Raw genomic sequence first — 13,807 nt, forward strand, 5'->3', positions numbered from 1 at the left:
TACGATACCAAATCGTCCCTGAGGAAAAAAATTATACTGTGGCAAAGTAGATACAACCATATTTAGTAACATATTCCGAACTAATAATAACCTTGGTTACCCAGGGCAGAAATGGACTTTGTTTGCTTATATCACTATAGCATTGTCGCTGTCAATTTGTATGATTATAACCCTGATCGAAATGAAAGCAGCATAAGTAATCAGAAACCGCTCTTTAAGCAAATCTGGACAGGATGTTGGGGGATCTTGGTGTTAGCCTTGGTTCCTCAGTGAACGACCTATTTCTCCTCAAAAATTTCACCTAACTTCTTTGAACTATAGGCTGTGGAGAGGCATTTGTAAATGACAGGTTGTAAAATAATTTTTTAACAATAAGCTGCCATGATGTTGCTCAGAAATGCCATCACTTTAAAATTCCACAACTAGAGTTGGCGTCAAAAATGATGTTCTTCAGGTTTTGCTTTCTAGAAGCCATCCTGTAGATCTTTTGAAAATTAAGTTTTCAAAAATTTCAAAAATGCATCTTCTTGGTTCACTCCCAAGTTGCCTGTCCTCCCTTCGGAAGTCCTCAAACATCTCCTTCTGTCCCTTTGTATGCCCTGAGTGATTTCCTCCAGGTCAGAACCCTTAGCTGTGACTAAGCGACAAGAAGTGACAAACAAGTCTTCAGCTTAGGACTTTCTTCGACTGAACTCATTCCAAACTGCTTAGGGAGCTCATTTCATTACCTGCAGCTCGGACAAATCTACTCTGATGTTTAGGGTCACCACCCTCTTTCCACCGCCCAGGTCAAGAACCCCAGTCTTTACCCCTCCATCTCTCTCATCCCAGGCACCAAGCCAGTCACTAATTATTATCAGTTCTTCATTAAGCAAAACTGTCCCTTCTTTCCCCATCATCTGCTTGGATAGTTGCCGCTCTTATTTCCATGGAAATGACACAACTTCGTAATTTTCCCAACTGGTCTCCTGCCTCTACTCTTTCTGCCTCAAATCCACTATCTTTATTGCTGCCACAGTGATTTTTTTCCCCCCAAATAAGAACAACAGTGCAATGGCAATGCCACTTTCTTGCTTCAATCCTTCCTTGGCTCACCTCCCTGTTGCTTACAGAGCCAGATCTGATGTCCTTAGGCTGGATTAGGAAATTTGACTTTGGTGGGTCTTTCCAGCTTAAGCACATTCCACCCTATCACATACACAGGGAGCCCGCTCCATCTGGCTTTTTACCCACTCTCTGCTTTACACATCCTTGATCATCCAACATGTCCTTCCCCCTCTTTTTTTAATGCTTCTCTATTAGAATATGAACTCTATGAAGATGAGAATTTGTTTTGTGCAGTACTGTACACCTAGCACAAAGAATAGTGTCCTAACGTGGGTGATGAGAATTTCTCTGTTGAATAAGTCCATCTACTATTACAAGTGTCTGTTCCAAGGCCACCTCTGTGTTGAAGCCTGTCCTGCCCCTCCTTCCATTCTCAGCAGGGTTACTGCTCTCCTTTGTGACAGCAAAACACACCAAATATACCATTAGTTTAGCTCTAACATCATATTACATATTGCATGTCTTTCCTTTTACTTGAGCTCCTTGAAGGCAGGAACATTTTCGTCATCCTCAATGCCTGTCATAGTAGCCAGTTCATGGTTGGCACTCAAAAACTGTTTTATGAATGAGTGAATACAAGAGATGAATTAGAAGACGAAGCAATTAGAAGGGCACACACACACGCACACACACACAATGAAGAATAAAACACACAAATCACCCTTATGTAATTCAGTGTTTCAGGGATTCTTCTCAATGAGAAACAGATTTAGGCTGGCTACTTGTGTTGACTTTTAATTCATTTTTGTAAAACACAATTTCAAAAGACAGTCTGGCTCATAAAACCACACAGGTAAGTTGCAAATCCACCAATTTGAGATTTTTATAATGGAAATACTGATAAATTTTGACCTTTACTGAGCCTCCACTTCCATTATTAAAAACAGCTGTGATTTGTGGATATTTTATGGTATATTTATTTCAGTTGGTTTTTGCCTTCAGTCACCTCAGCGGAAATAAAGAGATTTCCCCAGTGGAATTTCAGATATGTATGCCTACTGAGAGGGGGGCAGAAGAGGAAATGATCATTTGATTTATTCATGACTCTTTGCAGATGCAATGTATTCTGCCCATGCCCACACTTAGGATCCGGTGACTCCATTTCTAGAGCTCACACGGTGGTGACCACTATCTGTCCTAATTGAATGACATATGGAAGCCAATGACTGTCTTCTCACTTGTTAAAAACATTCATGCTCAGCATACCTCAGAATGGGCAAAGCCTAGCAATTAAAAGCACAGATGGTATGTTGGTGGCATCAAAATTTCTTTAGAAACAAAATCGAGAAATTAAAATGTAAAACAACACATGAAAAACTAGACACCTCAAGCATGTAACTGTATATTTATTTCTCTTTTTAAAGAACACTCCTTAATGTAATTCAATATACAAACTTGGTTTCACAGAATTATAATCCACTATATAGCACAAAGATAACCCAGATTGTGTGTGTGTGTGCATGCACACACATGTGCGTGTGTGCACACGTGTTGTTGTACGCCCTCCCTTTCTTCCATTCTTCTGGACCTACAAACAAAGGCTTTGCCCACCTTCCACGCTAACCAAAGCCCATTCTGCATGTTGTGTACAAAAGACATCATCCTCCCACAAATTCTTTTCCCTGGAAAGCTTTTTTTCCCCATCCCCCCTGAGATAGCCAGGAGCCTGACACTCTTCCCCTCTTCAAGAGGGTGAAGTGGCTTCCCCTAAAGCTGATGCCAACCCTGTTACCATGTGGACTGGCTGAGAGGAACGGCTGGTGAGAGGTCTCTACGCCCCTTCCCCACATCCACTCCTAACCCTCACAGTCCACGCACATCCCCTCCGTCGCAGCCTTAGTTCCGGTCACCATCCTGTGCAGCAAGAACCAAGGAGATCCGTGAGCCCAGGTCTTCTCCATGGGCAGCGCACAGCACTGCCTGCCAAGCCACCGGGCCGGCCGATAACCAAGCTCTACATAGTCCCATGTGCTTTGTCACTTTAATTTTTAAAGACACCCTAGCATAGGTTTGTGGCAACCTAGTGTCCAACTGAGTTACATAAAATTGTACCAGTGATGCACTTGTACATATTTACATGGGGCGGAATGTTTTCCCATATTTTTAGATGAGTATATAGATCAACATGTTCACATAAGACCAAATACTTTTAATATTATTTATAACTGATTTATAAAGCTTTGAAAAAACTCACAATAGCACATTGTTTACTTTAATGCTTTACGGTACTATAAGTTTAAAATCACAATCAGCACTTAAGTTATAGTCAATCCAGCAAACAAGAGACAAAAAAATTTACAAGAGTTAAGAACTGACTGATACATCCTTTATCTTTTTTTTTAACTAATGCATAAGTGCAGAATAAGATACTCTAGTTTAAATATCTTGTTTACAATATACATTTTTGTTCTAGTTATGCAACAGTAAATCCCATGCTTCACATAGAAAAGCAATCCACAACATTAAGAAAAAATGTACAATTTATGAAACAAAGTAAATAAATATTAGTATTACAGAATCAGAGCTGTACATAAAAGCTGTTCAGTTTTAATCATATAAAAATATGTTTTAGTGCAACCTCACATATATATTGATGCTGTTTTGCTTTACATCATTTAGATCCAAGTGTCCAAAAAAGGAAAGAAATTACATTTATTACAAAGCAGATACACAAATTCTAAAATATGTACAAATTACTGCTAAAAAATGCTTATAAGAATATAAGCAAAGTAAAGAAAAGGCACAAACATCTGTACAATTTTAAAAGTACCAGACCCAATAGGTTAATTTCAAATTTTGTTTTGGTCAGGCTCATGATGACTTGTTAATTTACCTAATTCTTTTGATATAACAAAAGTATATATAATAGCAAACTACTGTAACTTAGGACAGGCATGCTATAAACTTGATTACCTCTATTTCTAGAAAAACAAAAACAAAAAACAAAATGGGAAAATGTGGAAATGAAAGTCTCCATGCATCTTAGATCAATGTAGTTGACTCTTCTCCGCTGAAGGCTCATTGCCTCCCTCTGTGCTTGAAGGTAACTCTTTGCTGCTGTGAAAGCCCGTCTGTTTATCATCCACACGACTCTTGCTATAAAACGTGGAGTGAGCTAATGCAGTCTGTGATGAACCAAAATTGTCCTTTTCACCATCATGCAAGTCAGGGTGGGTGGCTGAGGAACAGGGCTGACCTGGCTCAGGTCCACTAAAGTGTCTAATGCTAACATGTGCACTTTCCAAGGGTTTCTGGTGGGCTTCCTGCACCCGCACTGGCTGATCCGCCCCAAGCAGAGCGGCCTCTTCTGTGGCAATCCGGAGAGAGGCAATGGCTTTTGTACAAGTCTGTATATTTTCTTCCTGTTCCCTCTCTGTTGCATTTAGGCTGTCTTCTGAAGTGCTCTGTTTCATCAATAGCCGGGGAGAGGAGGGTGTGCTAGGTGGACCAGATGACTGCAAAACGTGAGGCGATCGCTTCTCGTGCTGCTTCAAAAGGACATAGGGATCCTTAGGGAAGGATTCCCCAGAGGCTCCTTTCTTCTCCTCAGAGCCCTCCATTGGCAGAGGCAATGTGGGTGGAGGATGTAAACCGGAAAGGGCCGGCGGCATGGAGTGAACCATTTGGATCCCACCAACTGGCACCATGGGGATAGGAGCTCTCACTTGCTGCTGAGAGTGGAGTGGAAGATGACTGAAGACATAGTCATTAGGACCCTCAGGGAAAAGGCTGGAGCCTGGATGTTCATAAGCACCTTCTTGGTCTCCATAGAGACTGAAGTAAGGAACCTGAGGTAATCCTCTTCTTAAATTCTGCATGGGGAAGCAGAGAGCACAGCATTTAGGACCCAGTACTCTTCATGTGAGGTCAAATAGGTCAGGCTATTTCAGTCACTCATTCATTCACTAACTCACTCATTCAAAACACTTTAAAACTACCTCATCCCTTTACTGATTTTTCACTTTTTAGGACATAAGAGATTTCTCAGTTGTCTTTTAGAATCCTTGAATGAAGCTGTTGATCTGTGAAAAGTGACTTTTGTTTTTAAACAGCAACGTGATAAAACATGCAGTGTGTTTTCCACTAGGTACAGAGACACATTTCAGTTCTGTTTCTTTTTTTCATAAAAGAGAAGGAAAAGAAAATAATGGATAATTACCAGAAAAAGTTCACCGAGCAAAAAACACTAATAGTAGGTTTTTAAATTCAAAAGAAAGTAAAACGATTGCCATCTGTTTATATACTGGGAAGATTTTTAATATTTTTCTTAAGTGTTGATGAGTATAATTGGAGTGACAAGCCTGAGAATTGCCTTTTTTTTTTTTTAAGTTTTCCACAGAACAGATGACAAAATGGTGGTGATAGACAAATTGGTTAATCCAATGTGCAAGACATTGGTTTAAAGGAATAAATTCCCGCTCAAGAGGCACCCTGGGTGGAAGACTAGCTTCTTTATCAAGTGATAAATCAAGGCCAGTTTTTGTAAGACAACTATCCATCAAAATAGTTAACATTAAATATATGACAGTTTCAACTCATATTCAACGACACAGCTGGGAACCCAAGATTATTATGTCTTAATATCTTCTGTTTATATTACCATGCTCATTTAGATACCATCTTGGTAATTAATGAATGAGGACACTTAACACTGGGGGCCAGAATTCCAGATTTCATGGTCCCAGTTCTGAAAGAGAACTTATTTTCTGTAATTGTTTCTGTAGCAAAACACAACTTAGACTATGAGATTATCAGGCTTGAATAAGATTATCAGGTTTCAATTCCTGAGATTCATTCTTTTAAAGGACTGTCGTCTATCTAAAACGTACTCAGTTTATTTTTATTTTTTGAGAACTTAAAATCAGATAGATAGTAACTTGTCAAGTATGGTAGCAATCCAAGAGAGCGACCAAAAAAAAAAAAAAGTTCTAATTCATTTCAAGGATGTTTCAGTTCTAAAGCTCAAGGTATGCTCTATACCATTAATGATTCATCCAGTTCTATTTAGACTTTGAAACCAGCCTGGGAATGATAAATTATGAATTATCTCTGTTACTCTGTGCCATGCTTAACCCTTACCCTGTTTTGGGCTATACCTTATTCAAACTAGAAACAAATTTTTATCCTGGAAGTGCAGGGAAGTAATGAAATCATCAATCCTAAAATCACAAGGACCTCATAAATTAGGGAAGGTGAGAATTTTATCGTATGACAGTGTTTTTAATGCTACAACAACAACAACGACAAATCCCGCTTGTCTTTGCTCCAATCTAGAAAAAGGGATACTTCCTACATCAAACATCAGTTAAAGTGGAAGAACTGTGATACCTATAGTAATGATCTTTGAAGATAATTAAATAAATCCTCTCTTAATTATAATTATCAAAGATTCAAAGTTTCAAATAAAATGTAGTTTGGTCATTTTTCCATTTTGCTTTTGGTTGCTATTCTGTGTCATCCACTGCATACCTAACCAGAATGGGGGTCTGTGAGGGGCCAAAGAGAGCTGTCCCATTCCGTGGAGTTTCTGACTCAAGGCTAATAAAGGGAGTGATGTATGAAGTGTCCTCTAACATTAGGATATACTCAATATGTTCAAAATTCAATAGAATTCTATTGGTGTTAAGAATGAAAGTGCCATATTCATACCTTTGCCAATCAGAGATTAAATGATGACAACCCCAGAAGTAAGTGTGCCAGTAGAATTTTTACCATGTAAGCACTTCCACTGCTCTAAACACTACCAGGCCTTTCTGCACATCCTCTTCCCTTGCATTCACCCCTTCTTCACCCTCCAGAGAAACTCTCAATATGATTTTTCTACCTTGGTTTTTATCCTATTTGCAATCGTATTTTTTTTTTTTTTGTAATTTGAGCCTTATCATTGTGATATCATTGTAAATCTTAGTAAGAAACACCTTGATATGGAAATGCAAATAATGAACTCATGTGGGTTATATTATAGGTACATATATATATGTGTGTGTGTATATATCCAATGTACTAGGTCTATCACCCCACTCATTTTTTTGACATTGTCAGTAGGTGCTCTGGAAGCAAATGCAAAGAAGGAGGCAGGAGTGCAAGGGGTTCATTGTGGAGCGAAGGAAGCAGGGGATCTGATGCATGTGAAGGTAAAGAGGGGAGGAAGCAGGTGTTCAGTTGGGATGGATCTGGGCTCAGTTACTGGCTGGGGGCTGCAGGGAGAGTATAGCCTTAGCTTGAAAACTGAGGCCTATCCTGATGGCACTAACAGCAGGAGGCTGTCAGCTTACAGCATTCCTCACAGCTGAATGGCAAATTCTTTCAGGGACAGAAATCTGCTTGGCCCACCTCCCTGGCTGCCACAAACAGATTAAGAAACTGTGGCCAAGAGGTTAAGTGACTTGCTCAAGATCACACAGATAGCAAGCGCTAGAACAGAAGACTGACTCTTTGACTAGACACGATGTTCTTTGCACTACATACTGGAAACCAGGAAACATTTTTCTTTGTCTCCTTTGCTAATTTATCTGCCAAAACTTTATTTTTTTAATAATATTTTTTATTATGTTAGTTACCATACAGTACATCCCTAGCTTTTGATGTAAAGTTCCATGATTCATTACTTGCATATAACACCCAGTGCTCCATGCAACACCTGCCAAAACTTTAAAAATGGAACGGGAAAGTTTTTTACTTAAAAAAGTTGAGGCCAGAAACCATATTTTTTCATCATCATCTTTGAGCCACACGTGTTAGACCTTCAAAAAATACTGATGAGCGAAAGACCTTTCCTTCCTTCCTTTCTTCCTTCCTTCCCTCCCTCCCTCCCTTCCTCCTATCTATCTATCTATCTATCTATCTATCTATCTATCTATCTATCATCTATCTATCTACCTATCTATCGATCATCTGTCTATCTATCATCTGTCTATATTAAAATTAACCAGAGGGCATGAGAGCAGAAACAGCAGAGGGGCAGGATCCCAGTGGCTGAGTACCATCTCCTCCAAACCTGCTCTCTGGATACCACCACTCCAGACTGAACCAGAGGATGAGTCTGTCATGCTAGCCTAGAATATCCTTTCATGCCACAGTCATGACCTGTGAGCTCTTGGCCCACGTTAAGCAACCAGACAAGGTATTGCTAAAAGAATTTCCATCAAAAAGTTTTATTTTTAGGGTTATTCTAATTTAATATTTTCATACATTATTCAGAGAGGGTGCAGCACTCATCCAATACAGCAATCAGGAGAGATACTTCTTACAGCATCATCAATTCTGTTTTGCCCTGGCAACAAAAATCATCTTCACACACCACATAAAGATAAACTCCTCCACTGCCCCTCAAAAATGACGTGATAAAACATTAAATGGGAAGTACTTTGGACCAACTGCCCCTGCTTCAGGGAGCATTCCCAGATCTATTCCCTCTTATCACATGAACAAAGCAGCTGGCTATAAGTTCTCCAAAGATAATTAAACTGGGTAATGAGACCAATGGCCCTGCAGTTGGCCTTCATAAATGGTAAAGTTTGATAACTGTATTAACTATCCAGGTGAATTGGTATAAAAAAAACAACTGGTTGCAAACTCAGTGACTAATAAAACCAGTTTCCTTCCAACCACTTTCTGGTCATATATCCAAAAATTAGATGAACTTCTTTATTCCACTCCTTTAATTCCTTTGCCTGAGTTGACTGCAAGTTGCTATTAGTTTTTAATAACAATAGTGTATTGACAATAAATACTTATATTTTTGTGACTGCAGCTGACTGAAGAAGTCCCAACATCTCACAAATACCCCAGTCTCAGTCCACCTGGCCAAGGCCAGAACAGGAGAGTCTCGCTGCACACTTTCCATCAGCATCACTGGTTTATACCAGAGAAAGCATCTGATATCCCAGATGTGGTATCCTCCCATCAGAGGGGTTTGCTGATCTACAACTCTCTACTTATGCTGTAGTGGCATAAACTTCAGAAGAGCCCTCTTTTCTACTTAGCACCATCAAGACACAAAAACCTGTGGGACTGTACCTCTTTTTCTTAGCTTGCTAATTCATTGTCTTGGCAAATAAATCACGTCCAGATTGTGTGCATGTATCTGCAGTAATTGTACCATAGAGACTAAATTGGTACCAACTTGTAAAAAGAGAATATTGGGAGCCAGGGAGTGAATTGCAGCAGGGAGCTTTCCTGAAGTTTAAACATGATAACTTAAGCTCACGACTCATTGTAGTGAAAAGGCAATGAGAGGAAGGTGCCTGGTCACCAGGGCAGTGATAAGACAGCTGGAAGTGGGCACTGCCTTTGGCTGGAGGATGGTATTGAGCCACACAACAGAAATCCAGAACAAAGAAAGAATAGCAAAAAGTAGAGACCACGAAACAAAAATACATTTAAAGCAAAGAAACTCAAAAGGTGCCATTCATCTGTCTATGCTAAGTGTCTGCTTCATTCATTTTTTAAAATCCTATACGCATTGAAAGAAACATCAAGGTTTGCCATCCCATGGAATGAGGCAGGGCAGACGCTTTTTTATGGATCTGCATTAAACCTGCTGCCTACATTTAATCCATGGCTGTCACTGCTATCTAAGTTTATAATGAGGGCACACAATAGAAATCTCTAAAACTTTCTCCCTGAGCTCTCCCAACTTTGGGCCCACCATCTCACTAAGCCAGTGCACTTGGAGAGCACTCTCACTGAGCAGGAGGCGGCAGTAATGACAAGAAAAGGAGACAGGTCCGTGACTTTGACTCACAACATACCAAGGGGGTCACTGTCTCCTCTCCTAGTCACTCCCTGGTTTCACATGTCCACACACTCTGGGCAAGGCCATGAGTTAATTTTTTTTTAAATGTATTTTAAGTGCCAATATACTGATCCTTCCTTGGCAAAGTTCTATAACTGACCCCCCAGTGGCCCTGAGGGTGTCTGTGTAGACATGTCATTCCAAAGACTGCACCTTTCCTACTCATGTAAAGGTTGCAGCTCATGTCCATAATTAGTGAAGCTTAGAAAGCATGTCGAGAAGCCTCACCTGCTCCCAGCTGGAAATGCATTACTGTTCTGATGCAATACTACACTTGGGGTAATGCCACAGCCATGTTACTAACAACAGCATGTGAGAAAACGTCTTCCTGCTATTTTCAGTAACCAAGTTCACTGCTTCCCATGAGAGATACCCATGTGATAACAAACTTCACACAAGTGTGTTACTAAGAGGCTCCAATATGCTTTGGCTTATACGTTAGAAAGAGAAAGATAATCATACTTACAGGAGGCCCCAATACAATTGGTTCTGCTTGCAAATACTGCCCCATGGACAATGGCGGGTTATGGTATAAAGCCCTTCTGGGAGATGGTGCTCTTATGGTGGTCATGTATCTTCTCTCTCTTCTGGGAGAGAGGTCTCTTCTTGCTGTGATGTCTTTCCCAGGTGACACTGGCCTCCTTGGGGACAGATGCCTTCTTGGTGAAACATCTCTTTGTGACATCTCTCTTCTCAATGCAGCTTCCTTTCTTGGTGAAAGATGTCTCATGGGTGACAGATCTCTCCTAGGTGATAAATGTCTTCTGGGTGATAAATCTCCTTTGGGTATCAGATACCTCTTTGGCGAATTATCTCTGCGGGGTGAAGAGTCATATCCTGGTGAGGAATGGTGGCTTGAGGGTGAAAAGTCCCTCGGAGAGGAGCTGGGCTCCGAAGACAGCATGTACTCTTCATCCGCACAACTCGGTATGTCTAACCTGTCTTTGTCCGGTTCCGAGTCTGTACTTTTGCTCTGGAATAACCTCTGGTATTCTGTCATCTGAGTATCTTCACATGAGTCACTTGGTGTCATCAGCTGAGTAACCTGAATACTTGGCAAAGTAACCAAATAGCTGATCAATGAAGAATGCCCCAGGGAACTATCTGAAGGAACCCCATGGGGCACAGCGCCAACATTCACAGGCAAGGATGAGAATCTAGGAGGCTGAGGACTGGTGCTTCTCGATCTTGTCTTCGGTGTCAAATCTCCCTGATCATCAAAGTCATCGTCATCTTCATCATCTTCATCATTATCATCTCCATCCTCACCATCCGATTCTTCGGCATCTGAGAACTGATGATCAGTTGAAATGCTGGACATGCTATGCTTCTCAGCTGCTTTGTGCAAATCTTCCATTGTTTCTGAAACAATTGAACAGATAGTTATGATCAAGGTCCAAACGTCAAGGTTAGGAGCTAATTTGGACACCATCTCTTTCCAAAAGCTTCCCTCTAACCTGTAGCCCCTAGATGTAGTTCCATCTCTGAACTCCTATAACACTCGCTGTCTTATCCTCTTATGACTGATCTGATTTATCCCCATCCAACAAAACAACTCTAGGGTAGGACCTTATATCTCAATTGCACATGGCCCATAAAAAACCCTCAACAAATGGGTATGGATAATGCTGTTAATAATGAGGCTAGAAGAAAAGGAAAGCAACGATCTGTCCCTATAGGTATAAACTTACATAAAAGTGATATATCTGAGGAAATCTGACTGGCTCTCAGGTTTTCTATTCAGGTTAATGATGGATTTTTCCCTCTTAATAGGAATAATAACACATTAAATTGTTTTTCAAATTTCCCCAGAAGTTTCACAAAAATCGAAATCCCTGTCACAACATAAGTATAATTAGATTTCTTTTACGGTTCTAGGTAGAAGTATTTTCATAGTGAGGCCTTTTTTTCCCTTCAGTCACAACTGAAATGCATTTATTTCTTCTCAGTAGGTTATAAGCAATTCAACATGTCAGATTTCTTTTCTATATTTCATATTTAATAAAATGAAATGTGATCAGTTTTTTAAAATATCAAAACTTGTGTTGCCACCCCGGTCACAAAGCTCCAGTGTGAAGAATGAAGAGGTCAGTCAACTAAATTTTGTAATACCTGCTTCTTCAGTTTCTGTGTCATCCACTGATGTCATTGAAACTCCCAACTCCAAGCATTTCTTCATGTGTGCTTTAGATTTCATATGCTTCGTTAGGTTTCCTAGAAAACACAGGCAAAAAAAGGAGAGATTAATTGATTACAAAAATGTGATGATTGGTCCAAAATTAGAAATGAACTAACTTGGGATAATGTAGATTTGTTTCTACCTACTACCCTCTTGCCTTAAACTTAATGGGAACAATCTGGCTCCTGAATGTATCAACCGCTCAGAACTTTGGCCCAAACTCAAGTTTCCTTCATTTTAGAAGACTTGTAGAATAGAGTCATACCTTTTCAAGAGCAGGTTCCAAGCATGATTGGGAATCCCAGGCTTTCCTGGCTGAGAAGAGATCTAATATCTTTGGACCAAATGGGCCAGCCTCCTAGGCCTTGGTATAAACAGGGTGACATAAGCTGGGCCACACATCTCAGAGAAAGTTTAGATCAAACATTCTCATCAACACACCCTACACCCCAGGCCTTCTGGCACTGATCAGATTTAGATCAACTTCGCAGGCTCCTCACTGGTCAGAAGAAAAAAATTATGCAAACTTATGCGAAGGCCAACATTATAAATAAATTCAAAGATCCATACAAATACCTAGCTAACTACATACAGGGAGCATTACTCTCAGTGTTTACCATCTACATTAGCAAACTTTATGACAGCAGTTTCTGAAGTTCTGCAATATCCCATCTATCTTAAAATTCCCATCATTCTAAGAAAAAAAAGGTTTTCTGTCAAATATGTATTATGATGATATATATATATAGAATTATATGTATAAATACATATGTGTGTGTTTATGTAGAATTATATAATTGTTATACAGAATGTGAGAAATTATGAAAACACCTATCCAATCACCTTTGACCTAGGATCTATGAAATTATATATATATTTATATATAAATATATAGAATATAGAATATTACACATAACTATATATATATCTATACATATGTGTGTGTGTGTGTGTGTGTATACACACAATTCCATGTCATATATATAACTTATCAAAAGACAGCCAGGAACTAATTCAGTTGTAAGGAAGGGCTATATTATTATCTGTGTCCTTCAATGATGCTTTAGCAATGTACCAGCAAATGTTTCATTTTTAAGAGTAGGCGCACTGAATGTAGATGGACATCTTAGCCTGCTAAAATAGTTTGTTCCTTTGTGAGGGTGTTGAGCTCACCATTAATGTAATATATGAGCCACAATTCTAAATCAGGACACTCTTGTTTATTATTTTATACTATTTTATTTACTTAGCATTTTACTTATTGCTCTTATATCTATGAATTTTATGTGCTATTTTGGTAACTCCAAGCATAAAAATATTTTTAGGCCCCTATTGCTCTTATTTATCTGAAAATGTTTTAAAGATATCAAAAATTTTTAGAGCCAGATCAAGAATTTCTAAATCTGTAAATTCATTAATACATCTGTATATTAATGGAAGTCACCGGCTTCTGCACAGGTGCAAGTAATCTGTGTATGTGGACTGGGTGTGCATGTTAGGTGTCAAGATAATTTATTTAGATCTTGATATGTTTCTCCTCCTATATTTGTTCTCCTTTCTCTTTTTTCTCCATTTCAATAGGCAGTCAGGCTTTGGGCTCTCCTCTTCAGAGTAGATCTGTAGTTAGAAATCTGGCTCTTGAAACATCTCCACCCTGGCTTTGGATGACTGAAGTCCTCAGCTTCCGAAAGGATTCCAGCAAGGGCGGGGGAGTGGCGGGGGCG

The 13,807-nt window shown here is 39.6% G+C and overlaps 1 protein-coding gene across 2 annotated transcripts in view; it reads right to left on the minus strand.

Moving 5' to 3' along the window:
• Positions 1-2,435: 2,435 nt before the first annotated feature.
• HIVEP2 (HIVEP zinc finger 2) overlaps positions 2,436-13,807 on the minus strand; it is a 195,401-nt gene continuing 184,029 nt past the window's right edge. Inside the window, exons 8-10 of one of the 2 annotated variants that reach the window (XM_002912632.4) lie at positions 12,017-12,118; positions 10,371-11,266; positions 2,436-4,919 (exon numbers count right to left, since the gene is read on the minus strand). In XM_002912632.4, the coding sequence (XP_002912678.2) occupies positions 4,095-4,919; positions 10,371-11,266; positions 12,017-12,118 (1,823 nt within the window). In that variant the 3' untranslated portion in view covers positions 2,436-4,094. The remainder of the gene's footprint in view (positions 4,920-10,370; positions 11,267-12,016; positions 12,119-13,807) is intronic. The other variant, XM_034669212.1, reaches the window with a different exon arrangement.

Source organism: Ailuropoda melanoleuca, chromosome 10 (assembly GCF_002007445.2).
Source record: "Ailuropoda melanoleuca isolate Jingjing chromosome 10, ASM200744v2, whole genome shotgun sequence".
Classification (NCBI taxonomy): domain Eukaryota; kingdom Metazoa; phylum Chordata; class Mammalia; order Carnivora; family Ursidae; genus Ailuropoda; species Ailuropoda melanoleuca.